The following is a 27,906-nucleotide window of genomic DNA, read 5'->3' as shown; positions in this document are numbered from 1 at the left end:
CCAGACTCTGAAAGCGTTGTGTTTGTGCCACACACACGCACGCACCCACGCACGCGCACACACACACAAATAAATATTTGCAATGAAGTGTGTTTGATCTGAATGTCCACACAAATATAAAGGTTTAATCAAGAGTTCAGAATTACGGAAACATAAGCTGAAGAATCACATCGATAACATGTCACTATTATGGTTTCATTTGTTAGCATTAGCTGTTTATTAGCATTAACATTTGCAAAAAAAATTTAAATGATAAAAAAAAATACCCACTTACGCAGTTGATTGCAAAAAATTGGTTTAAAATGGTTAAAAAAAAAAAATCACAGTTTTAACATGCAAATGATTCATCTGTATGTGAATTTGCATACTATAGCACAATTATCTGAGCATCACATACATTTTTGACATTGAATGTTTTTGATTTTGGGAAATGTAAAAAGAAAATGTATGTATGTATATATATATATATATATATAACCACACAACAGTTCTGTCTGGTTTTTAAATCTGATTGGCTGAAAGCTATGTGATATGCTGCCAGTAACAGCACTCGTCCAGCCTCCTTACCCCTCACGTCAGCTGCAGATGTGAATGAATGGCGGAAGAAAGTAGTTCCTAACACAAAATGGTTTTGAGACTCTGTGTTTTATTTTATTTTTTTATATACACGATTGTGCTGTCAAATTTTTGTATAAACGCAAAAGCACATCATCACTGGTGAGACACTATAGTACTTGGTCTGTGGCCTTGTATGCCTCTCACCAGTGCTGATATGAAGCCATATCGCATTACTACTCGTTTGATATTGCATATATATATATAGATAGATAGATAGATAGATAGATAGATAGATAGATAGATAGATAGATAGATAGATAGATAGATAGATAGATAGATAGATAGATAGATAGATAGATAGATAGATAGATAGATAGATAGATAGATTTTGTATATACACAAATCGTCACCCTAGAATTATAATAATTATATATAATTAGTTGATTACATTTTAGGACTTTGTATTTAAAAACAATTGTTGCACACACTGTTTGCTATGGAATGCAAAAACTTTGAAGCTTAATATCTCAAAATCATTCAGAACGCAGATAGAATCTTATAATTCTAAGGTAAAGATATATATATATACATTATTAATATCTCTAAAACTGTTATGGAAAGAAAAAAAAACCTCTTGTTCATAATTGTTTGGCTGTAAGATGAGGCATAATTTTTTGTTTTGTTTTTTTTGTATTCATATTAAGAGCATATTAATGCGTGTCTAATATTTCAAATACATCTTGCAAAGCTATGGCAAAATGTAGATGAAATAATGTCCTGATATATTGAACTAATTGAAAGTGGTATATTTTTTTTTGTAAAATAAAAGCTTTAATAAAAACTTGCAGACAAAGGGCTAAAACAAAGTTTTGAAGGACATTATGCAAAGATTTAAAATAGTAATTATTGTGTATTTTAGCACTGCACTGTGATTCCTAAATAGAGTATATTAATAAATCATCAAATGATTCAAATAGACCTGACAAGATAAAAGCTGTTACACCAACTGACATGTTATGCCTGTTTGTATGCCTGTCATTCAACATGTATTATAGGCTCAAAATAAAGCAGACAGGAAAAAATGATTAAAATGCTTTACACTTTTTAATGTCTTTACCCAACAAATGAACTTATAATAACAAACAAGACTTTAAACGTGAAGTGTTACCATTAAAAACGACATCGATCACACAATATATACACATATCAAATATAAAACAGTCATAAAAGCATCACATTAAAACCACACAACTAAAAATCACAGTGAATGATGTGACGTTAAAAACACTGCTGCTGCTGTGCAGGCTTTGCAGATGTTAGTAAGGCAGATTTACCACATGAGCTGAGTCCACGCATGAAGATGAAGATGATGAAGGTTTGCTCAGAGCTGCTGGTTTTCCTCCAGTTTCTGGAAGACGGCGAGGCTGCGCAGCTGAGACTGAAGCTCTCCATCCTTCCAGACGATCAGCAGATGATCAGTGGAGCAGGTGACCAGAGCCTTCTGCTCAAAACTCACAAACATCTCAAACACAAAAACACACACACAGTTTGTCATTAGATTGAGGTAAAATAGGTTTTATAATCAGAGTCTTTCCTGAATAATATAATTTCAAAAAAGTATATTCATTGCAAATTCCAAACAGTGAAATCATATTGGACATCAGTGTTCAGAACACTGACGGCAATCTGTCAGTAATAGTCAAGTTTGCTTTCATTTTCATGAGTGGATGAGTGGTAAACGTGCATGCATGACCATTTAGCCACACCTGTTATCACCTCTGTTAATTTTAGAACTGTGAAATACTTGAGGTTTTAAAGTGCCACATTCTTAAGAGAAAAAACATTAATAATCCTCATCTGTCACGCTTGCTGGGGTTCCATAGTGGACTAGCACTCCACCCAGATAAAAAGAGTATTACAATCCTTTACACACCAACACAATGTAGTTGAAATGAATCAAACAACAAATGTGCTTTAACTGCAGACTGTTGTTTTTAATTTGAGGGTATTTACATCCAAATCAGGTGAACAGTGTAGGAATTACAGCAGTTTGCATTTGTGCCTCCCACTTGTTAAGGGTCCAAAAGTAATAAGACAATTGGGTGGGACGAGAAGAGTATGGAGAAGGAACGGAACTGCTCATGATCCTAAGCAGTAAAGCATAGTGGTTGTAGTGACATGGCGTGGTTGTATTTATGGATGATGTGACTGCTGACAGAAGCTGGATGAATTCTGAAGTGTTATATATTATCTGCTCAATATTCAGCCAAATACTTCAGAACTCATTAGACGGTGCTTTCCAGTCCAGATGGAGAATGACCCAAAGCATACAGCAGAAGCAACCAAGGAGTTTTTGAAGAGAAAGAAGTGGAATGTTATGCAATGGCCAAGTCAATCTCCTAACCTAAATCCGATTGAGCACTGAAGGGAAAGCTCCACAAGAACAAACAGGAACTGAAGACAGCTGCTGTAGAGGCCTGGCAGAGCAACACCAGGAATGAAACCCAGCGTCTGGTGATGTCTATACGTTCCAGACTTCAGGCTGTAATTGACTGCAAAGGATTTGCAACCAAGTATTAAAAACGTGAAAATTTAAATTATGATTATTATTCTGGCGAAGCAGTGGCACAGTAGGTAGTGCTGTCACCTCACAGCAAGAAGGTCGCTGGTTCGAGCCTCGGCTCAGTTGGCGTTTCTGAGTTTGCATGTTCTCTCTGCATTCGTGTGGGTTTCCTCCGGGTGCTCCGGTTTCCCCCACAGTCCAAAGACATGCGGTACAGGCAAGGCAAGGCTAACTTTATTTATAGAGCACAATTTAACAAAACCGTAGTTGATCCAAAGTGCTTTACAATAAAATAAACTAGACAATAAAACTAAAAATAACTGGTATTCAAATACAATGAAATATATTTAAAAGTAATACTAAAATATAAATAATAAAAAATAACATGCATGCATCAGTCAAAGGCAAGCAAGAGAGTAAAAATATGTCTTATACAGGTGAATTGGGTAAGCTAAATTGTCCGTAGTGTATGAGTGTGTGTATGAATGAGTGTGGGGATGGGTTGCGGCTGGAAGGGCATCCGCGGCGTAAAAACTTGCTGGATAAGTTGGCGGTTTATTCCGCTGTGGCGACCCCGGATTAATAAAGGGACAAGAAAATGAATGAATGATTATTATTCTGTTCAATTACTTTTGGACCCTTAACAAGTGGGAGGCACATTTGCAAACTGCTATAATTCCTACACTGTTCACCTGATTTGAATGAAAATACCCTCAAATTAAAGCTGAGAGTCTGCAGTTACAGCACATCTTTGTTTCATTTCACATGCATTGTGTTGGTGTATAAAGCCAAAAATGTTAGAATTGTGTCAATGTCCAAATATTTATGGACCAAACTGTATATATTTACAAAATACAGAAATCTACCAAATATCTTCACTGAACACTTATTTTTTTACCTAAACTTCTAATGAAGTATTGAATAAAAGAAACCAATGTTTTTACTCCTCGGTGTATTGTTTGGTTATTCCTTCGAGTGCAACAGAAGGAAGGTGTTGTGGTCCAGGGTCACATTTCTAAGACAGACAGGCCGAGCCCTTGGTTGGGACTTCCAGTAGTGTTTTTAACCCTGAACGTCAGAAGCGCAGGAAGAGAGAGGCTGAGCGGGTGGAGGACAGGAAAACATCTCTGAATGAGCTGCTCTTCTATTATTAGCTGTGTGTGTGTGTACAGTTGAAGAATGCTGGAGTTCCTGGAGCTGCTAAAGACCACGCTTCAATACAGCAGAGAAATGATCATGTGTTTGCCTTCAGCGTATCACTGCGCCGTCATATGAATGCAGACACTTTGAGTTACACTATATATACAGCTGAAGTCAGAATTATCAGCCCTCCTGTGAATTTCTTTTTCAAATATTTCACAAATTATGTGTAATAGAGCAAGGAATTTTTCACAGTAATTCCTATAATATTTTTTATTCTAGAGAAAGTTTTGTTTTTTTTTCGGCTAGAATAAAAGTAGTTTTTAATTCTTTTTTAGGTATTTAAAGGGTCATGAAACACCAAAACACAAAGTTTGAGATGTTTACAGACATATATATGTCCCATGTTGCTAAAAACCCTATTTGGACATGTATATTACATTTTTTTTAAAAAGTGAAAATTAATTGTTTTTGCGTTATTTCGAGCAATTCGTACTTTCGGTTTGAAAAGACATTTTGAAGCTGTGTCTTTTCACATCTGCAAATGCTAAAATCCGGATTTACCACTCATCTTCTTTTAAAAAAAGACACAACTCCAGTTTTTTTTCTGTCTGTACAGTTTTGCTAAGGCCCCGTTTACACTAGTGCGTTTTAGTTTTAAAACGGCGTTGTAGAATGAAAACGATCCGCGTCCACACTTGCGTTTTACCCAGCGTTTCTGAACAGCTCTCCGTCCACACCAAAACGCTGAAAACGCACATCACGTGACCACACACACACTCTCGGGCAAGCGCTCCAGCATTTCTACCCAGATGAGAGCTCTGCTTGTCGGACTGCTCATCAAGCATCTCCCGCTGGATCTAATCTCACTATATTTGCTGAACGTGATATTTCATTCATGTTGTTGTCTTTATCTAACGACATAGGCCAATTCCCTGACTTTGGTCATTGGAAACTGTTAAAGGGTCACGAAACACCAAAACACATTTTTTGAGCTGTTGACAGTGGTATATGTGTCCCACACTGCTAAAAACACTATTAGGACACCTATATTTCACTAAAAAGTGTAAATTGGTTGTTTTTGCGTTATTTTAAGCAAATTCGTACTTCCTGTTTGAAACGAATTTTTGAAGCTGCGTCACGGTCATGACATAATAGCGTGTATTCCAGCGTGCAGACTGGACGTCTGTGCCAGAGTGAGTCTTATTACATCTTACAGTGTGTTGCATTAATGCATGAGTAAGGCTTGGGTCAAACCAATCAGCGCACTCTATTGTGCAACTTCATTAATATTCATTACTATCACCGTGTTTTCAGGACAGAGACGCCACGTTGTATTGGCAAAACAAGCGTGAAGTGTTGCTTTTATAGTTTGCTGCAGTTAAGTTTCGTTTTCATTTTCTCTCTGTGAGAGCTCAGACTCACGTGTGGATTACAGTGTACGCGACGCGCGACAACAATAACTTACGTGTCTAAGGAGGATTATTGTTTACCTGAGAGCTGTTCTCATCTGCAAACGCTGGGATCTGGAATCGTTTGTAGTATTCTCTTCATAAAGACGCGGCTCAAGTTACTGGTGATTGTCCTGTCTCTACAGATTTGGTAAGTGAGCGACCAGCGCTCTTTGTTTATTCAGTTTGTTCGTATCTAACAAACTATTGCACCGGGTGTAAACACGTTAGCACCACAACCAAACTTTAACCTCGTGTAGGGTTTTTACCGCATTTAGTGACCGGAATAACACACGCGGCTTTCTGACACTACCTGTCGTGTGCATCTAAGTTTCTGGGAAATGCAGAGGGTTTTTTTCTCTCATTCGCCGTGCGGTATAAAACATTGCATGAAAAATACACGCTTAGAGCAGCTCCTCGAATCAAATACCTCGTGTGTCGCGAGGGGCATGAATGAATTCCCTGAATGAAAGAGCCAAACTGCAGTTAAAGTCCACCATTTAATAATTTGGCTAATAATTCGACTACAGATGTCCATGTAGGTTAAACACCATCACATTCTCCTGTATGTATGTATGTGTGTGTGTGTGTGTGTGTGTGTGTGTGTGTGTGTGTGTATATTTTGACTCTGAAACTCGCGCGTGCCCAAATCGACACTCCCACACCCTCCCACTTTAGTTCCTCCGACACTCCCCCCTAAACAGAGCTGGACACGCCCACTTTTCTGACTTTTTCCAAAGAAGAGGTGTGAAAACACCCTGCTGAAACGAGGGGGTTTCATGGCCCTTTAAGTTACTTGTTCACGGGTAACATGTTTTGGTTAAGCGCAAAGATAAGTTAATGATTAATCCAGGTACATTGACTGATCGCTTGCCTTTATTTCCTACAATGTATAAACTTATTGTATGTTATACTTTTATAATTATCGATTATTAAAACTGATACTCAGCAAAAGAGAGGGTGCGTTTCGTATTTTCACTGAAATTGAAAGGAGGCAGTTGTTATCGGCTCCGTTTTGTTATAAATATCCACACAGTGAAGATGACGCTCATATATGCAGCACGACGTCTCAACATTTCTGCTGTCTGTTAAGTTGCTAATATTAAAAAGAAAATAGGCAGTTCCTTAAATCATGTTTACATTTTATTGTTGAGAAAGTGAAACAACGTAGCCAAGGTGATGTGAATGAAGTTATAAAGTACACTGTTCCCTTTGAAGATTTACCCGTGTCCTCGGTATGTTTTCCATATCAAACTGAAAAGGGGGAGACTGCAGCCTTGATCAAACTTGCGAAGTCTTAACTTACAAGAAGAGGATGCGAGACTGAACTGTGTGTGGGCTACTTAATATTGAGGAAAAGCCCCAATCAGATAGGCGAACGTTTGCAGCCCCGCCTCCGTTTTCAGATGTCTCCGTCTTTCCCCATCCACACTGAGACGGAGCAGCAGCGTTTTAGAATGAAAACGGCCTTTCCAGCGTTTTCAAAAAGCTCCGTTTTCGGCGCTCGAGAACTCCGGCGTAGTGTGGACGGATGGCGTAACCGTAGCAAAACTTATGCGTTTTCAAACTAAAACGCACTAGTGTAAACGGGGCCTCAGTGTGATCAATGTTCTTTGTTTATGTTTATTTTAAGTTTATTGTCAGCAGTACTCTTTCAGTCTTCAAAGACATACCTTAGTCAAACTGATTTAGTTACTACTAGTCCATTAATATCACTACAACATTATGGACTGAAAGATCTGCTGTAAATGCTGCTCTCCCAATATAAACATGTAAACACCTTAATCAAACTATTAACGTTGTGTAGGATTTTCACTGCATTTTGTGATAGGATAGTCTGTACACTCACAGCTGTTTGACATTATTCTCTGCACCTACCTGGTGCATCCAAGTTACAGAGAAATATGAAGTGTATTTTTCTCCCATATGACGTGCGGTATCAAACATTCCATTAAAACAACACTCTTCCAGCAGTTCCTCCAATATCTCGTTCTTCACGGGGGCATGCATGAAATGTTCCTGAATGATAGTGCCAAACTGCAGTTAAAGTCGGCTAATTAAAAATAAAACACCCGAAATAACATGAAACTCTGGAGGAAATGTGGATAGCGCGGTGACGCAATGATAATAATGCAATTATGTGCTGTAACATGTAAAACGAAATCATGAAAGAAACATTCAAAAAGCAACTCATGTAAACACTTTAATCTTATTATTGTCTTATTCAGATTAAGGCAAATAATTTAAATTACTGACGTCCATGTAAATGCAGTCACTGTCTCTCTCCCCTTTGTCTATGTCTGTGTTGGCTCTGTGAAAATTAGCGCATACACATGCGGAAACTCCCCTTTTCATGCAAACCCTTCCCTCTTTCGCCACGCAACACTTCCACCTGAATAAAGCTGGACTCACCCACTTTGCTGACTTTTTTCAAATTGGAGGTGTGAAAACACTGCCCTTTACGGTCAATATTATTAGCCCTCTTAAGCAATATTTGTTTTCTGATTGTCTACAGAACAAACCATCGTTATACAATGACCTAATTAACCTAGTTAAGCCTTTGAATGTCACTTTAAGCTGAATACTAGTATCTTTTCTAGTTAAATATTATGTCATCATGGCAAAAGATAAAAGAATTAGAAATGAGTTATTAAAACTATTATGTTAAGAAATGTGATGAATAAATCTTCCCTAAACAGAAATTGGGGGAAATCTGCAGGGAGGGCTAATAATTATGACCTGAAATGAAGATAACATTCTTCACCCCGTCACATACTTTAATTAAACTGCAGGTCGAAACCATGCAAGATCACTGGCTTCTAACAAGAAAAAAATGATGGACCCTTTTCACAAGACTGTTATGACACGTTCAACAGTCATCAAAATCTTAAATCCTTTAAGCTTTTAATATTTAGAAGTATGAACAGTTATTTGCATTTATGCATGTATTATATCATCTTTGCATCAAATTACAAAACACCAAATAACCGCATATGCACCGTGTTTCTAATGCAGCATTATTTGGGGCTGAGAGTAAAGTTGACGTAGTTCTCTCTTCTGGCTGCCGTTATGAGTCTCACACTATTTCTTCCCCTTTTCTGAAAGTCTTAATAACACCTTTGTGGCATTTTTCTTTTATTACTTCAGAAAACAGGATTGTAAAATAATATTTGTTGTACTCTCCCATTCACTGCGCTCCAAGTTCCCAAACTTCATACCCAACTATGACGACTTCCACTGCTGAGAAACCCGGAAATGTGAAAAGGGTCTATAAGTGAAAGCTTTCATCATAAAGAGGTCGCTGAAAACTGTAATCCACATGACTCTTATCATCATACCTGCACGGCTCCAGAGTGGCCAATCAGATCTCCGATGAGCTCCAGTGAACGCAGATCAGGGACTTCTGGGAGTTTCTTGGCTGGGGGTCCTGCGTGCTTGCTGGACCTGCCGAAAGTGCCGAACATCCCGAAAAACCCTGACAGAGAAAGACTCAATTACTCACACACACACCATTAAGACACTGTGCAAGTTTACAAGCATCACACCAAGTGTAAAACAGACTTTTTGCACTCTTTTTGTGCTATTATATTTATTTTTTGTCATACATATGTATCTTATTTTTAACAGTGATTTAAAATGTCATAAAATGCTTTTTATGCTTAACTTTATCGACACTTAAAGGAATAGTTCACCCCAAAATTACAAATCTGTCATCATTTACTCACGCTTTACTTTATGAGTTTGCTTCTTCTGTTGAACACAAGAGAAGATATTTAGAAAAATGTTGGAAACCTGTAACCATTGACTTCCATAGTATTTGTTTTTTTTTCTACTATGGAAGTCAATGGTTACAGGTTTTCGGCTTTCTTCAAGATATTTTCTTTATGCTCAGCAGAAGAAAGAAACTCATAAAGGTTTGGAAGCACTTACAAAGTTTTTTTACTTATAAAGTAAAAAGTGAGTAGATTTAGATTCTTGGGTGAACTATACTGTTACGTTTCACGTATGTTTTGTGGTGTTGTTTGTTTTGCGTTCTCTTCTCTCTCTCGTTGTGTATCCTGTCCTGCTTCAGGTGTGCAACCATTGGTCGAGTAGGCTGTCAATCACCATCGTCACTCAATCGGCGCGCCAATAAAGATTGGGTCCGCGCAGTATAAAAGCCGTGCGCTTGCCCTGTTCTTGAGGAGCGCTTGGCTCACAGCCAGTCTCCTCACTTTTGTCGGCTGGCCTGTTCACTTGTGTTTATTCGCTTAGTTTTATTGCGATTGCTGTGTTCTATTTTTCTCTTTATTAAGGGATTGATCTTTTAGATAAACCTGTGCAGCTCAGTTTAATGTCAGTTAAACGATCTTCATGAGAATTGGATTATATGAGATCTTGTTTTGCTAACGGCTAACAGTGTGTATTTTACGAGAACTCTAGTAATGCACTCACTGATTGCTACGTTTCATCCATTTAATATTTTAACAACTTAAACGCGTAACAATCCCTTTAGCATTCCATGATGAAACAAAGACAGCTAATGCGAGTCTGCATAGCAATGCACAAAAACAGCAGGCAGAAAAAACGTGGACTTGTTATTATTTTTGGTTTGATGCATTGTGCTAAAAACACTAGTCAACCAATGAGATTGATGCTTTTATCCGGATGCCATGAGCTGCAGAAGTAACAGTAAAAGTCCACTTGGTGGCGCTCAAGCACAAAATGGTCTAGATTAGCACACAGGAATCGCAAATCAAATAGGACTTCATTTTTATTTCCCTTCTTTTTTATAGCATAGAACTTTTTCCCACAAACGTTTGACCGGCTGTAGGGGTGCTGTAGTGGAGGAGGTTAAACTTTATGCTAGTATCTACTGACTGGATTATTTTGCAGGATCTTTATTCTCCTACTCTTTCCTTCGGCTTAGTCTCTGATTTATCAGAGGTCGCCACAGTGGAATGAACCGCCAACTATTCCAGCATATGTTTTACGCAGCGGATGTAATGTGTATTTAAATAGCGCATTTATCGTGTATGGCCATACACCCAAAGCTCTTCACAATCATGAGGAGGGTCTCTCCACACCACCACCAGTGTGCAGCACACAACGGCGCCAGTGCGCTCACCACACATCAGCTATTGGTAGAGTGAAGGGACAGTGGATGGGGATGATTGGGAGGCCATGATCGTAAGGGCTGATTGAGGGACTTTGGCCAGGACACCGGGGTTACGAGAAGTGCCATGGGATTTTAAACAACCACAGAGAGTCAGGACCTCGGTTTAACGTCTCATCCGAAAGGCCGCGCACACAGACAGTATAGTGTCCCCTTAGCTATACTGGGGCATTAGGACTCACACAGACTACAGGTTAAGCGCCCCCTTCTGGCCTCTCTAACACCACTTCCAACAGCAACCTAGCTTTCCCTTGTGGTCTCCCATCCAGGTACTGACCAGGCTCAGCCCTGCTTAGCTTCAGTGAGGAACCGGTCTTGGGCTGCAGGGTGATATGACTGTGGCTTAGCTGTTGGGGATGCACTTCCAGCCGCAATCCAGCACTGGGAAACACCCATACACTCTGACATTTACACACACACACTCAGAGACTATGGGGAATTTTTGTTTACCCATTTCCCCTATAGCGCATGTATTTGAATTGTGGGGGGAAACAGGAGCACTCGGAGGAAAACCTCTGCACTTTTTGCCCTTGAATTATTTCTGTAATTGGGGCTTGTGTGTTGCTATTGAATTCAATTTGTAATTTTTCTTTCTGGTTACCAGACATCCTGTACAGTACTGTACAATCTTTTGTTGTAATCTTTGCAAAATAAAATAAGTAAATAAAAAAGGTGGAAAAAGCTAACCCAGATTACACGTGGAATAATCGTGAGTTTGACTTCTGTGCGACAATTAAGTGTCAGAAGAGCAAAATTGCGCAGCGACACCTTGTGTACCGAGGTTTTTCAGTTTTTCATGAAATGCCATCTAACATGTGGAGTGATTTTGCACGGCTCCACTGCAGTGAAAATGACTTGAAATGCCAAAAAAACATCTCGAAAAACGTTGGTGTGCACAAACCTTTACAGAAAACTTTCCCATTTTTGAATGAGTGTGCTTTCCTAAAAGCTGCAGGGCCAGACAGAATCTGCGGACATTTTTTGCTATAAAAAAATTCTGCAGGTTTAAGCAGAAGTATTTTGAGAGAGTAGGAACTGAATACTTTACACATAAAGTAAAACATTTATTTAGATCCATAATCCAACACAGACAGGATTGTACATAAACGATCTCATTATTTGCATATCATTCAATAATAATGCTGAAATAAATATTAAACTGCATCAATTTCTATTTGGACACTAAAATAAATACATAAATAACTGGAAAATTGGGCGGCATGGTGGCTAAGTGGTTAGTTGGCATTTCTGTGTGTAGTTTGCATGTTCTCCCCATGTTGGCTTGGGTTTCCTCCGGGTGCTCCCGTTTTCCCCACAGTCCAAACACATGCGCTATAGGTGAATTAAATAAGCTAATTTGGCTGTGGATTGTGTGTGAATGTGAGTGTTTATGGGTGTTTCCCAGTACTGGGTTGCGGCTGGAAGGACATCCGCTGTGTAAAACATATGCCGGAATAGTTGGTGGTTTATTCCACTGTGGTGACCCCTGATAAATAAGGGACCAGATCAAAGGAAAATGAATAAATGAACATAGAAAATCTGCATAAATTTACATAATTAATTTACATGTATTGATTAGACTCAGTGTCTATATATATATACAGTGGCGTAGCGGACGGGCCCGCAGGGCACGCACCGCGGGGGGGCCCCGCGTGATTAGGGGGCCACGCGTCGTCGCGATTTTCAATAAACTGTTGGGAACAACTGTGGTCGGAACCAAAGTTCACACGTCTGTGTTCTCTGAACACCTCTCAAGCGGTGGACTACTTCATTCTGATTGCTTGCCGCCAATGTTGCCAACTTAGCGACTTTGTCACTAGATTTAGCGACTTTTCAGACCCCCCTAGCGACAAATCTAGCGACTTTTTTGTGTGTTATTGGAGATTTTTTTTAGACTGTCATTTGTCCATACTGTACCGTCCCTACTCTTCTCAACGAGCTGCGTGTGATGCCGCCGACCCCTCCCCCGCCTCACAGCACTGACAGGCGGCCCAGTCAGTCCTCTACAGCAGCCTCTCCCACCTGCAGCCCGAGAGCAGATCACCCCTCTGCGTACCGACGACAAATGATTTAGCAGAGGCAGTGTGAAGGTAGTCTAACCGATCTACTTCTCCTTTATTTTAATAATTTATTTGGACCGTTTATTCTTTTCTTGTTCACAATCACAGATATTTTAGTGACAGTTTCTGATCTTGTCTGAGTTTATTTCATATGAGAGATTACTGCACATTCACTAACGTTACACATCTATAATGATATACTGTATTCAAACAGCAATAAATGTAGTTAAATAAACATGCTTATATAAAGTGTAGTGCAATTATAAATACCCCTTTATTAACCATAGGCTGTCAAACAGAAACGATAGAACGTGATGACGTCAGTGATATGCAAATTGACCTATGACGTATTCCACGATTCCATATATATAAAAATATATATATTTTTATATATATATATATATATATATATATATATATATATATATATATATATATATATATATATATATATATATACACACATTTGCATAAGTAAATAAATAGATGAAATGATGGGCTGAAAACGTGGCATATTAATGATGATAAAGGGAGCACGTGGATCAGTTTCAGAAAGAGGACATGAGGTAGGGTTGTGATGTGAAAGAGCAAAGGAAAAAAACAGATGGGTGGAAGGTAGACATCAGAGGAGGCGTGCCCTGCTCACCTGAGGAGGCGGGCTCAGCAGGAAGGGGGAGGTCCTGTAATTCCCACATCCTCACGCTGCCGTCCTCAGAACACGACATCAGCCTGAAACAAACACACACACTTCTCAAAACCTCATTTGGACCAGTGCTGGTGTATAACACATGATAGGTAAAGCGAGGGTGGCAACAGGGTGGTGCGGTGGGTAGCACATTTGCCTCAAAGCAAGAAGGTCACTGGTTCGAGCCTCGGCTGGGTCAATTGGCATTTCTGTGTGGAGATTGCATGTTCTCCCCGTGTTAGTGTGGGTTTCCTCCGGGTGCTCCGGTTTCCCTCTCAGTCCAAACACATGTGGTACAGGTGAATTGGATATGCTAAAATTGACTGTAGTGTATATGAGTGTGTGGGTATTTCTCGGTGATGGGTTGTGGCTGGAAGGGCATCCGCTGCGTAAAACATATGCCGGATAAGTTGGCGGTTCATTCTGCTGTGGCGACCCCAGATTAATAATGGGACTAAGCCCCCTTCCCCCACAGTCCAAAGACATGCACTATTGAACTTATTCTTCAATGAAGAAGAGCGCTAATTTTTGTAACGTCTTTAAAAGAATGGAAGTGAATGAGTCCGGAAGTTTCGAGCGAAAAAGATTCAAATGGCTGTGCCCACTTGTACGCAGAGACTAAGCTGAACAGGTGAATTGGATAAAATGAATTATCTGTAGCGTATGAATGTGTGTGAATGAGTGTGTATGGGCGCTTCCCAGTACTGGGTTACAACTGGAAGAGCATCTGCTGTATAAAACCTATGCTGGATAAGTTGGCAGTTCATTATGCTGTGGCAAATGAATAATTAGCTCTTTTTGTTAAAAAAAAAAAAAGGCTGAATTAAAATGAACGTGGGGTGTCACGGTGGCGCAGCACAATCGCTTCACAGCAAGAAGGTCACTGGTTCGAGTCTTGGCAGGGTCAGTTGGCATTTCTGGGTGGAGTTTGCATGTTCTCCCCGTGTTTCCTCCGGGTGCTCCGGTTTCCCCTACAAGTCCAAAGACATGCGCTATAGGTGAATTGGGTAAGCTAAATTGTCCATGGTGTATGTGTGTGAATGAGTGTGTATGGATGTTTCCCAGTAATGGGTTGCAGCTGAAAGGGCATCCGCTGCGTAAAACATATGCTGGATAAGTTGGCGGTTCATTCCGCTGTAGCGACCCCAGATTAATAAAGGGACTAAGAAAATGAAAATAAAATGAATTTATATATATATATATATATATATATATATATATATATAGTTGAAGTCTAGATATTTTTCAAGACACTTTAGTACAGCTTAAAGTGACATTTAAAGGCTTAACTAGGTTAATTAGGGTAAATATGCAGGTTAGGGTAATTAGGCAAGTTATAGCATAACTATGGTTTTTTTTTTTAGACTATCAAAACATAATAAAGCTTAAAGGGGCTAATAATAATGACCTTAAATTGGTTTTAGAAAAATGTAAAAACTGCTTTTATTCTAGCCTAAATAAAACAAATAAGACAAATAAGACAGAAGAAAAAATATTATCAGACATACTGTGAAAATTCCCTTGCTCTGTTAAACATCATTTGGGAAATTTAAAAAAAAGAAATAAAATCAAAGGGGCTAATAATTTTTGACTTCAACTGTATGTATATTTGTATGTATGTTTTTTTTATTGTTATTTATTTAGTAATTATTAGTAGTAATAGTTGCAGTAGTAGAATTTTATTACTATTAGGTATTTATTTCTGCATGTGTATATATGTTTATGGCTCAGTCAGGATAGGGTGGGTGTTCTTTGGTTGGTATTTGGTTAATAATACAGTATGTATCACTTTTTCTTTTGAAACAATAAAATTATTTATAAAAATGTCAGAAAAGGTAGCTTAACAGTAACATAATGCATTGCTTTCCATAAAAAGTAACTAAGCAATGCAACTAATTACTTTTTTAAGAGGAGTAACTCAATATTGCATTGCACTACTTTAAAAACTATCTTTCCACAACACTGTTGACATATTTCTCCAAATATAAAAACGCTCATGGATGTTCATACCCGTCCGTCTGGATCATGGTGTGCAGGACGTTGGAGTCGTGGGCCATTTTTCTGTAGGCCACCACAGTCTTCGTCAGCACATTATAAACATACAGACCACTGCCCACCGCTGCCACTAAAAGCTGAGAGAGATTTTACCACGTAAGGAAACATACAGTGCCTATAGAAAATCCAATATTGCGTTGGTGAACATATTAAAGACTTTTGAAACGTTAAAAAAGGTCCAAACATTTGGCTGATAGAAAAAAGGCCTAATATTTTCTCTTCTTATGTATTATCACTGTGTGATTTCTCATTTACCTCTCCGTCTGAGCTCATGTGTTGAATGGACCTCTCGATTTGCTTCTGCTGAGTCACCTTGACCTCTGAATGGCCGTCTCCCTTTGACTCCTCCCACAATATGAGCTCATAACCCTGGATCGTCCAATCAACTGAATCCCAAATGATGAGCTCACCGATATGAGAGCCACTCGCAAACAAGCCATCTGAAACCAAGAACAGCCGACAGCAATACACAATAACATCCAGAAATGAGCATTTTTAGATTCTTGTTTTTATTTTTACCCCCCCCCCCCCTCATTTATTTATTCTCCTTAATTTCATTATGAAAATTTAATGTCAGTAAAAATCACTTTGTTCAATTGTATTTTCAACATCAAAAGTCAACAGAGCAGAGATCAACATCCCATAATGCAATTCACAACTGTAAATAAACAGAAAACACTGGTGAATCACAAAATATGGAAACGTAATAAGCAGATATTTTTGTCAGTGTAGCTGCTGTAAGATATCCAAACATGAGAGTGGATACACAAGTCTGACCGTTGATGCTGATGAGAGAATGAATGGTGTCCTGATGGTCTGCTAGATGACGGATGGCCATCACTGCAACATCTGAGCCAGACACGTTCAACTTGAAGATCACTGAAACATCAGACAAACACAAATAAATGTTTAAAAAAGTATTTGTTTAAAGTGTTTATATGTGTATATATATACAATCGCCGGCCACTTTATTAGGCACACCTGTCCAACTGCTTGTTAACGCAAATTTCTAATCAGCCAATTACAGGGCAGCAACACAATGCATTTAGCCATGTAGACATGGTCAAGACAGTCTGCTGCAGTTCGTACCAAGCATCAAAATGGGGGAAGAAAGGTGATTTAGGTGACTTTAAACGTGGCATGTTGGTGCCAGACGGGCTTATCTGAGTATTTCAGAAACTGATGATCTACAGTGATTTTCACACACAACCATCTTTAGGGTTTACAGAAAATGGTCCAAAAAAGAGAAAATATCCAGTGAGTGGCAGTTCTGTGGGTGCAAATGCTTTGTTGATGCCAGAGGTCAGAGGAGAATGGCCAGACTGGTTTGAGCTGATAGAAAGGCAACAGTAACTCAAATAAGCACTCGTTACAACCGAGGTATACAGAAGAGCATCTCTGAACACACAACACGTCCAACCTTGAGACGGATAGGCTACAGCAGCAGAAGACCACACCGGGTGCCACTCCTATCAGCTATGAACAGGAAACATAGAATACAATTCACACAGGCTCACCAAAATTGGACAATAGAAGATTGAAGAAACATTCCCTGGTCTGATGAGTCTTGATTTCTGCTGCGACATTCAGATGGTAGGGTCAGAATTTGGCGTCAACATCATGAAAACATGGATCCATCCTGCCTTGCATTGACAGTTCAGGCTGGTGGTGGTGGTGTTATGGTGTGGGGGATATGTTCTTGGCACACGTTTGGCCCATTAGTACCAATTGAGCATTGTGTCAATGCTACATCATGTCAACTGACCACACTGTACCCATTTTCTAATGGCTACTTCCAGCAGGATAACACATTATGTCATGAAGCGTGAATCTCAGACTGGTTTTTTTGAACATGACAATGAGTTCACTTTACTCAAATGGCCTCATCAGTCACCAGAACTCAATCCAAGAGAGTACCTTTGGGATGTGGTGGAATGAGAGACTCGCATCATGCATGTGCAGCCGACATATCTGCAGCAACTGCGTGATGCTATCATGTCAATATGAAGCAAAATCTCTGAGGAATATTTCCAGTACCTTGTTGAATCTATGCCACGAAGGATTAAGGCAGTTCTGATGGCAAAAGGGGGTCAAACCTGGTACTAGTAAGATGTACCTAATAAAATGGCCACTGAGTACACACTTGTGTACACACACACACATTTGTTTTTGTGAAAAGTGGGCACATTACATAGGCTTCCATTGTTTTTATACTGTACAAACTGTTTTGTGTATTGCCCTAATCCCACCCTAAAACAAGACAATAAACTTTGCTTGACTAGAAAAATGCTTCAAGATTTAAGATATTTTAGATTGTGGATTAGAAACAAGACAAAAATATCTAAGTATTTATGAAAAAATCTTTGCGGTGTATGTATTTATGCATGCAGGTACAGTATGTGTGTCTGTGTTACCAATCTCTTTATCCATGGCAGCTGCGATGAAGTTCTTCGGTAGCTCCACCATTGCAGAAATTCCTTTCAAATAAATTGACAAAATAAAATACATTACATTATCAGTAAAGATATCAGATACTAGATACAAGTTATTAAAAACTGTAATAACATTTCACAATATTACTGTTTTCACTGTATTTTCACCGAATAAATTCATGCTTGGTGAGCTTCAGAAACCTTCTTATTATAGTTAGAAAATTACTTTGCCAATTTAGTTTAATGAACATAAAAGGCAACAGCAGATTTAAGTTGCACTTCAAGGAACTCCATACGGATGTGTGTATTTGTTTCTGTGTGTTTTGGATTGTGTACCTGTGTCACTGTGATGAACTGTTTTACACTGCAGCTCAAAGTCTTGGTTCCAAACACACAGTTCATTTCCTCCCGAGAGCCACATGTCCAGACGATTCAACACCAGCAAACACTGAAACACACACACACACATCAGTCTAAACACACTCTGAAAGAGGAACAGACACACACCCCAAACCATAGGCACAATGAAACAGGAACACAACACACACCTTCACAGAGGACTGCAGATCTGATATATTCTGCACTCGGTTTCCTGAATCTGGATCCCACAACTGCTGCTGAGTTAAGGAGGTAAACAGTAACTCAAAACACAAACACATTTGATCAGATGTTTGTTCAGGATACACTGAGTGTTCGATCTGAAGAGGCCGTGATGAGAGCTGTGTGTGTGTTTCCTCCTCTGATGAAGGTGTATGATGTCATTGCTGTGATCTGCTGTGTGTGGCCGCGCAACTCCAACAAACAATCACCAGTCTGAAACACACAAAATACAAGGCTAAAAAAAGGCTGAGAAAACAACAACAGCTAAAACATATTCTTAATCACGACCCGGCCCTGGCCCAAATGATAGTGGCAGGAAATATCAGGTCAGCCCAGCCCGGTCAGGTCAGGTTGGGTCAAGTCTAGGCTCGGGCAGAGAATCTAAACTCTAACATATTCTTATCAAAAACAAATTATAGTGTTTATATTTAAAGATGTATGTAAATGTGACACCCAGTGGTTGAACTAGGTATTGCACTCCTGAATGAAAACACATTTTCACTCGACCCCTTTATCAGACAGCCTTTCTGACTGAATGAATGAAATACGCTGTTTTCTACCAAGGCAACTTGGGGTGCTGAAATATAATTGGCTAAACTGGTAGTGGGCGGGTTAAAAGAACCAAAACAAAGACAGCCGTTCCGACACAGAAAACACAATTTCAAAGAAAACAAAGTTTTTCAGATAAACAAGAATGTTCATCTAGCATGTTTCTTAAATATCTGTAAACATATGGTAATTTTATGCTTTACAGGAGTCAAAAACGTTCATACAGCACCTTTAATACACACAAAACTGTGTTTCCACACTAATAAAATCTCCTAAAAATAGTCATCAAAGTAATATTAAATATAATTGCTAATACTATTTATTATTCTGTTTGTGCTAAAACACTATTAGTCTGGACCAGGCTGACTTCTGACCCACTTTAAGTACCATGTCATTAAAGGTGCAGTATGTAAATTTGACACCCAGTGGCTGAACTAGATATTGCATTCCTGGACCAAAACAAACGCAAGCACAAGTTGCCAGAAAAGTGACCGACAGCGAGACTGTCGAGCCTAAAGGCTGATTTAAATCGTGTTCTAAATAAAAGCAAAGGCATACGATATAAGGAATATTTTCCATATTGAAAGAAGTTTTTGTTCTAACAAACACCTGAAATTAATATTTTAGAAACAGCGACTCTTTCTCACAGGTGAACAACAGGATAGACTGATCACCTCAGGTACATACTTTATTCAGTGTTAAATGCTAATAATGTGAGTTTGAATGCCATTTTACATGACATTTATTGCCATAATACTGAAAGCAGCAGCAGATGGTTTTCCTCAGATCATGACGACAAAATAAGCCGTTTGAAGCAGAATTTAGAACTCTGAAATAATGCAAACCAACACATATCAGAGATTCAGCATCTACATTTAATAGTGTTTAAGAGGTTTAATAAGTATCAATTAAAATTTAAACCTTACCATCTCGTGAGTGGGTGCATATTCTGTGCTTCTGAATGGCTGTATTTAAATTTCTTTCGTGTTTCGTCTGGTGCAAACAGCCAAATTGCTTATTACTGCAAATCTCATAATGTAGCGTATTGGTAGGACACGGGGTTACAGTGTAACCTATTCACCTAATGTTTACGCTCGTAATATTTTTATTATTTGCTAATTAAAAACCTCATGTGGAACTCTGAATCTGCCTCTCATTTCTGAGTCTGCTACTGTACACCATAGGTCGCATTTTGGTCACTGACACATGTTTTGGGAGTCTTTCTGAATGAATGAAATGCACTGTTTCTACCAAGGCAACCCGGGGTGCTGAAATATAATTGGCTAAAGTGGCAGTGGGCGGGTTAAAGAGGCCAAAACAAAGACAGATGTTCCGTTTTTTCAGACAAACAATAATGTTTCCTTGCCATGTTTCTTAAATATCTGCAAACATATTGTGGTATGTTTATGCTTTAGAAGAGTCAAAAACGTACATACAGCACCTTTAATACACACAGAACTGTGCTTTCACAATCAAAAGTGTGCCATAAAAATAATAAAAGTAATATTAAATATAGTTCCTAACACTATCTATTATATTATTTGTGCTTAAACCCTACCAGGTTGACCTATTTCAAGTACCATGTCATTAACATGTGATTAGAATATTCATAAACTTTATTCTGCTCACCTCAACATTCCAAATCAGCACGAGGCCGTCATCGCCTGCAGACGCAAACCTGCCGTCACAAACACACTAAATCACACAGAAGAAGCCTGAGGCATTAAATATGAAGCACGCACTCTGACAGCTGGAGTTTAACGTGACGCTCGGGTCACCTTTGACCTCTGGAGCTCAGAAATGAATCATGTGCAGGAAGAACAGCAGAATGAAAGTGTGATAAAGGGATGAAATACAGGATGTTTGAAAGGGATGGAAGAAGAGAAACAGGACTCTGGACTCTAAAAGCAATCAGTGATTTTCTGCACAGTGAGCTCAGCTCAAACTCTCCTACTGCACTGAGATCATCACGAGCAGCCAACCAGAACACACACACACTCACTCTCTCTCACACACACACACACACACACACACACACACACACACACACACACACACACACACACACACACACACACACACACACACACACACACACACACACACACACGTTTGTTTTTGTGAAAAGTGGGTACCTTACATAGGCTTTCATTGTTTTTATACTGTACAAACTGTTTAGTGTATTGCCCTAACCCCACCCTACCCCTAAACCCAACCATCACACACACACGCACATACTCTTATACACAGACACATTCTTAAAAACACACAGAAAGTGAAGTATGCAAAAATATATACACATCACACACACACACACTGTAAAAATACAAATATGTTTACAATACAAACACATGCAAAATACACAAGCAGTCATATAGACATATATTATACACACACAAACACATCACATAATACACACATCACTTACACAAATATTAAAACACACATTCACATGCACACACACTGTCAAACATACACACACATACACATTTTAATACACACACATTACACATCCATAGACACACATACGCACACACAAATATAAACACACTTTATACACACACACTTTGTCAAACACACACACACTAGACATACATGCAAACACACGAACACATGTGCACGTACACACATGCACAAACAGAAATGAACGCACGTTCACACAAGTTAATACACACGCGCACGCACGCTTACACATGCACACATACTGTATGCACAAACAAATATAAACACACACACACGCACGCACGTACGCACGTACGCGCAAACACGCACACACGCACACACACACACACACACACATACACACACACAGTCAAATACACACACAAACATTAACACACACAAACATTTGCCCAAACAGATATAAGCACATACACACACGTTGTCAAATACACACACATATACATTTCACACATTTGAATAAACACACACACATATATTACACATATATGTGCTCACACAGATAGATATAAACACACACACACACACACATTATATATATATATATATATATATATATATATATATATATATATATAAGCACAGACAGATATAAACATACATATATACACACACACACCACACAATTTAATACACACACACACAGATATAAACACATATACACAATATACACACACTCATTGTAAAATACGCACACATACAAATTTCACACAATTTAATACACCCACATTAGACACACACACACACACACACACACACACACATATTAATTTAAATACGACACACTAGTCGGCTGTCATGATATTTTGGTAGAGGAGTGATCAAAACTGGCCCACACAAGTATATCTTAACCATAACACGCACACATACACACACGAAAATAAATCCCTCTACTCTTTAATGCGTGTTTGTACAGACATGAGTTTTTCAGAAGCATCCATGCCGTCTCTGTTCATGCGGATGAGTGAGGTAAAGCTGCTTTTATACTTGCACATTCACAGTTTCTCCTTAACAATGTTATTTCAGAGAAGAATTCTTTGCTAATTCATACATTTTCCTTCAGCTTAGTCCCTTTATTTATCAGGAGTTGCCAAAGCAGAACGAACCAAAAACTTATTCAGGGGATGCAACCCAGCTGCAACTCATCACTGGGAAACATCCATACACTCCCATTCACACACATACACTACGGACAATTTAGCTTTAACAATCCAACTATAGGGGCGATGCAGTGGCGCAGTAGGTAGTGCTGTCGCCTCAGAGCAAGAAGTTTGCTGGTTCAAGCCTCGGCTGGGTCAGTTGGCATTTCTGTGCGGAGTTTGCATGTTCTCCCCGTGTTGGCTCTGGTTTCCATCACAGTCCAAAGACATGCGTAATTGGATAAGCTAATATTATCCATAGTGTATGAGTGTGAATGAGTGTGTATGGATGTTTCCCAGAGATGGGTTGCAGCTGGAAGGGCATCCACTGGGTGAAACATATGCTGGATAAGTTGGCGGTTCATTCCGCTGTGGCGACCCCAGATTAATAAAGGGAACATGCTAAAAAGAAAATGAATGAATTAATCCACCTATAGCTCATGTGTTTGGACTGTGGGGGAAACCGGAGCATCCAGAGGAAACCCACGCGAACACAGGGAGAACATGCAAACTCCACACAGAAATCCAACTGGCTCAGCCGGGACTCGAACCAGCGACCTTCTCTTTGCAAATTCTAAATAGTTAAAACATATTGGTAGCTAATGACTGTCAAAGTAAAACACTGTTCACAGTCAGTTAAATAGTGCTAATGTTGTTTTGAAGTCACACTTGCATGCGATTTCAGACCAAATATTCAAAGTAGCATGGGTAAAAATATAGAGAGTGTGTCACATGTCACTGAACCAATGTGCGAATATAAAACCAACTTTACCTCAATATGCGGACGAGTCCAGATCAGATGGACACTATCAAGAGAGCACACACACACACACACACTCACACACACACACACACCCTCCAGCTGTGATGATTAAGCTCTTGTCACGCTCTGTAAGTCTGCTTTTGGAGAGGATCTGGCTCGGTCGGAGCTGTCAATCACTGGTCAGAGGAGAAGAGGATTGCTTACCTTAAGTCATCAATCTGCACCAGAAATCGAACAATGTCAAAGTGTCCTTTCAGCACCTGCATCTCCGTGAAGCAGTTTTTGGGCTGTTCCTCCCCAATGAACAGCGCCGCGCTCTTCTGCCCACGGAGGGAATATAATAGACAAACGAATCATTGCTTCAATCTAGCTCCGAATGTGCTGAAATGACTGCTGTTTGCTGGACTGCGTCGGCCTGTCTCTCTGATACATGTACTCCAAGATTCGTCTTTAAGACAACTGGACACTCAAACTCGTTTCTCGTCTGCTGCTTATTGGTAAATAATGGCAGTAAAATGGATGCGGGTCATGCTACAAAACTCTGGAGTTTCGGGAAGTTGGAGAATGCATGGCTCAAACGTATGGCTGATAGCAGCTTTTCTGTAGAATAATAGGTTCCTTCATTTTCCTTCAGATTAGTCCCTTATTTTTTAGGGGTCGCCACAGCGGAATGAACCGCCAACTATTGTGGCATATGTTTTACATAGTGGACTCCCTTCCAGTCACAACCCAGTACTGGGAAACACTCATACACACTTTCACAGACCAATTTTGTTAAACCAATTTATTTATAGCGCATGTCTTGACTGTGGGAAAACCAGAGCACCCGGAGGAAACCCACGTCAACACAAGGAGAACATGCAAACTCCACACAGAAATACCAGAATTATAAGCTTTTATCTGAAATTGTTAATAAAAATATTCAGCTATTTATTTATTTTAAAGCCTGTGCTTTTTTCTGTTTATAAAAATGCCTTTTTATTGGTTGTGTTTAGTTTAAGGTTGATTTGTTAACTAAAGCTAGACTGTAAAAAGCCATTAGTTATTTTTAAAAAAAGTGAGCAAAGCTGTTGGCCTTAAAATTAAGTATCTAAACTGTGCATAATTATAAAAATTAAGTTAAAGGTGCAGTATGTAACTTTGAGAGCCAGTGGTTGAACAAGATAATCCTGGATTAAAACAGGCGCATGTTGCCAGATTGAGAAGCGACAGGAGAGAGTTCGACCATTGAGCCTAAAGCCGAATCGTGTTCAAACTAAAAGCAGCAGCATGTGATAGAGGGAATATTTTCCATATTAAAAGAAGTTTTTGTCTTAACCAATGCCTGCAGTTTAGATTTTAGAAACGTCTATTTCTCACAGGTGAACAACTGCATAGACTGATCACCTCAGGTGCACCTCAGGTGCTTTATTCAGTGTTAAATGCTAATAATGTGAGTTTGAATGCCATTTTACATGACACTTATTGTCATAATACTGAAAACAGCAGCAGATAGTTCACCTCAGACCTTGACAATAAAATAAACAGTATGAAACTGAATTTTAGAACTGTGAAATAATACACACCAACACATATCAGAGATTCAGCATCTACATTTAATAGTGTTTAAGAGGTTTAATAAGTATCAATTAAATTTTAAACCTTACTATTTTGTGAGTGAGTGCATATTCTGTGCTTCTGAATGGCTGTATTTAAATTTCTGTTGCGTTTCGTCTGGTGCAAACAGCCCAAATTGCTTATCACCGCAAATCTTGTCACGTAGAGTGTTGTGAGGACACGGGGTTAAAATATAACCTGCTCAACAAATGTTTACGCTTGTAATATTTGAGAGTTTAGAGAGCCTTTCTGAATGAATGAATGAATGAATGAATGAAATATACTGTTTTCCAACAAGGCAACCCAGGGTGCTGAAATATAATTGGCTAAACTATCATTGGGTGGGTTAAAGGGACCAAAACAAAGACAGACGTTCCAGCATGTAACTCATATTTTCATAGCGGAATATCTGACTTCAGCATTATTTTTCAGACAAACAAGAAGGTTTCCTTGGCCTGTTTCTTATATATCTGCAAATATATTATGGTATTTTTTATGCTTTGGAAGAGTTAAAAACGTTCATACAGCACCTTTAAATCAATTTAACAGTTCCAAGATACAACAAATTTACTCACTTTTTTAAGTTAAGTAAATTATCGCTGTTACAGTATACTGAAATATATTATCACTTGTTACATAACAAAATGAAATATCATTAATGTTTTGCTCAAATAAATATGAAAAATAAATATATTCTAGCTAGCTGCCATAAGCTACATTCCTGATTTTCATTAAGTTTAAAATTAAAAAAAAAATTAAATAATTATACAGAAAGAACATATTTTATTAAATTAAATTTACCATAAACAAAACACAACATTACAAAAACTTTTATTAAAATTATACACACAACTGAAAATATATATTTTTAAATTTTATAAAAATGTATATATTTATCAATAACAAATTAAACTGCAACTGAAATTTCAATATCCACTTTTTTGCTTTACTTGTTCAAACTACTACACTTAAAATGAGCTGAATCTAAACAATTCTTGAGTTTTTTTTTGACACTACTTAATTGTTTATGATCAACCCATTTAAACTTGTAAAATCAAGTTACCTTCATCGATTTGTGTTTAGGAAACTTGAAGGAATTTTTACAGTGCATTTAAATTTATATTTCTAGTTTTAATGAAGAAATCTGATATATAAAAAATAAAACTAAAAATAAAAACATATTATTTTAAAAAAATAAATTAAAAATAAAACATATATTATAAAATAATAATAATAAAACATATTTTGTTATTAATAAATGTGTATTTTAGATCATTTAAAAACAATTCTGTTGTATAGTGTTTGTTATATTGCATTTTTAATGTATAGTAAATGATATATACTTATATATATATATATATATATATATATATATATATATATATATATATGTGTGTGTGTGTGTGTGTGTGTGTGTATGTATATATATATATCTTATGTTTAATAAATGCAATATTAACAAAATTATCAGATATTTATTCATAATTCATTAAATAAAGATAAATAAATAAATAAATAAATAAATAAATAAATAAATAAATAAACAAACAAACAGTCAGTCCTCTGGCCTGCCAGTTTTGAAATTAAATGATAGGGTACAGTATAATTTGAGAAAATATTTTCTGTTATATCCCATAATGTTTCATATGATCTACGTTTTTAAAATAAAGACAGCAGTTTGATACACTATAATGACCCATATGAGCTCCAGCTTTGGTTTACAGTGGTTTTACTCACCTCCACTGCACCCTGCGCCTCTCGACCGCCCAGAATCCATCGCAGCATGTTGGTATTTTAAAAAGGCAGCAGATTTACATGCAAATCAACAGCAAGACAAATCAGTGTATCTGCATGTTGCAAAACCGGTGCCTTCTGCTGATGTTCCAGTTTAGGAGCCTTTATTAAAACTCTATATCAGTCTCGTCAGTTGAATATCTATATTTACATCTGTGACACATCGAAACATTGTAGCGCGGTTTGACTGACAGGACGCGTCACGCGCGCGTCTGATACAATGTATCAGTTTAGAGCCGGCGTTCTAAATTTCATCAAAAACGTTACAAAGTTATCAGCAGAATGACTTCCGCTTTAGGGAAGCCTTAATATAAAATCATCTTTTATCACTCGGGGTGTTTTATCAGACAAATTTGACAGCGTTTGACATTTCAGCTGCTGACTACAAACAATCCGCGAGCTCATGTGACCAGCTACGGAAGCTGCAAGAGGACACTCATGACCAACAGTGTTTTCGAAGTGAATAACAAAACAAAAATAAAGGTTCAACAGTTAATGTATTCACTCTGGGCAGTCAATAATACATTTATTACAGTTATAATATAACTTTTAAAAAAGAGAGTCTCCATAAGCTGCAGGTTGCAAAAAATGACTGTATGAATATTCTTCCGCAAAAAAACATAGATGATGTAGTGCAAGTGAATTATTCTGTGAGGTAAGAGGTCGATCATGTTTTGCTTTGATGAGAAATTTGATCTATAAGTTTATCTGTCGATTGGAAAATTCTCAGAATAGCATTTTAATGTTGTTGATAAACTCTAGGCTTACTGAGGTGCGTCATCAGTCACCTTTGATGAAATACTGGCATAACTCACTTATTCATTCATTTTCTTTCGGCTTAGTACCTTTATTCATTAGGGGTCATCATAGCGGAATGAACCGCCAACTTGTTCAGCAAATGTTTTA

General features: G+C 38.2%; 2 protein-coding genes and 1 long non-coding RNA gene across 7 annotated transcripts in view; 1 reads left to right on the top strand and 2 right to left on the bottom strand.

Moving 5' to 3' along the window:
• Positions 1-27,906, bottom strand: part of ap3b1a (adaptor related protein complex 3 subunit beta 1a) — a 762,544-nt gene that overhangs the window by 418,651 nt on the left and 315,987 nt on the right. The gene's annotated exons all lie outside the window — the stretch shown is intronic.
• On the top strand, positions 1,249-4,705 carry LOC147838749 (uncharacterized). The gene is made up of 2 exons (XR_015519992.1): positions 1,249-2,616; positions 3,910-4,705. It is a non-coding gene; the product is annotated as an uncharacterized LOC147838749 (long non-coding RNA).
• Positions 1,644-27,407, bottom strand: wdr41 (WD repeat domain 41). 4 transcript variants are annotated; one of them, NM_001030261.2, is given in 13 exon segments: positions 1,644-2,080; positions 9,051-9,187; positions 13,574-13,656; positions 15,623-15,744; positions 15,923-16,107; positions 16,445-16,546; positions 18,082-18,144; positions 18,436-18,547; positions 18,648-18,710; positions 18,784-18,912; positions 20,878-20,926; positions 23,815-23,930; positions 26,944-27,407. In NM_001030261.2, coding segments are annotated over 13 exon segments (1,350 nt in total). In that variant the 5' UTR covers positions 26,992-27,407; the 3' UTR covers positions 1,644-1,939.

This window comes from Danio rerio, chromosome 21 (genome assembly GCF_052040795.2).
Source record: "Danio rerio strain M-AB ecotype USA chromosome 21, GRCz13ab, whole genome shotgun sequence".
NCBI classification, from domain to species: Eukaryota; Metazoa; Chordata; class Actinopteri; order Cypriniformes; family Danionidae; genus Danio; species Danio rerio.
This window is presented reverse-complemented; position numbering and strand designations above follow the sequence as displayed.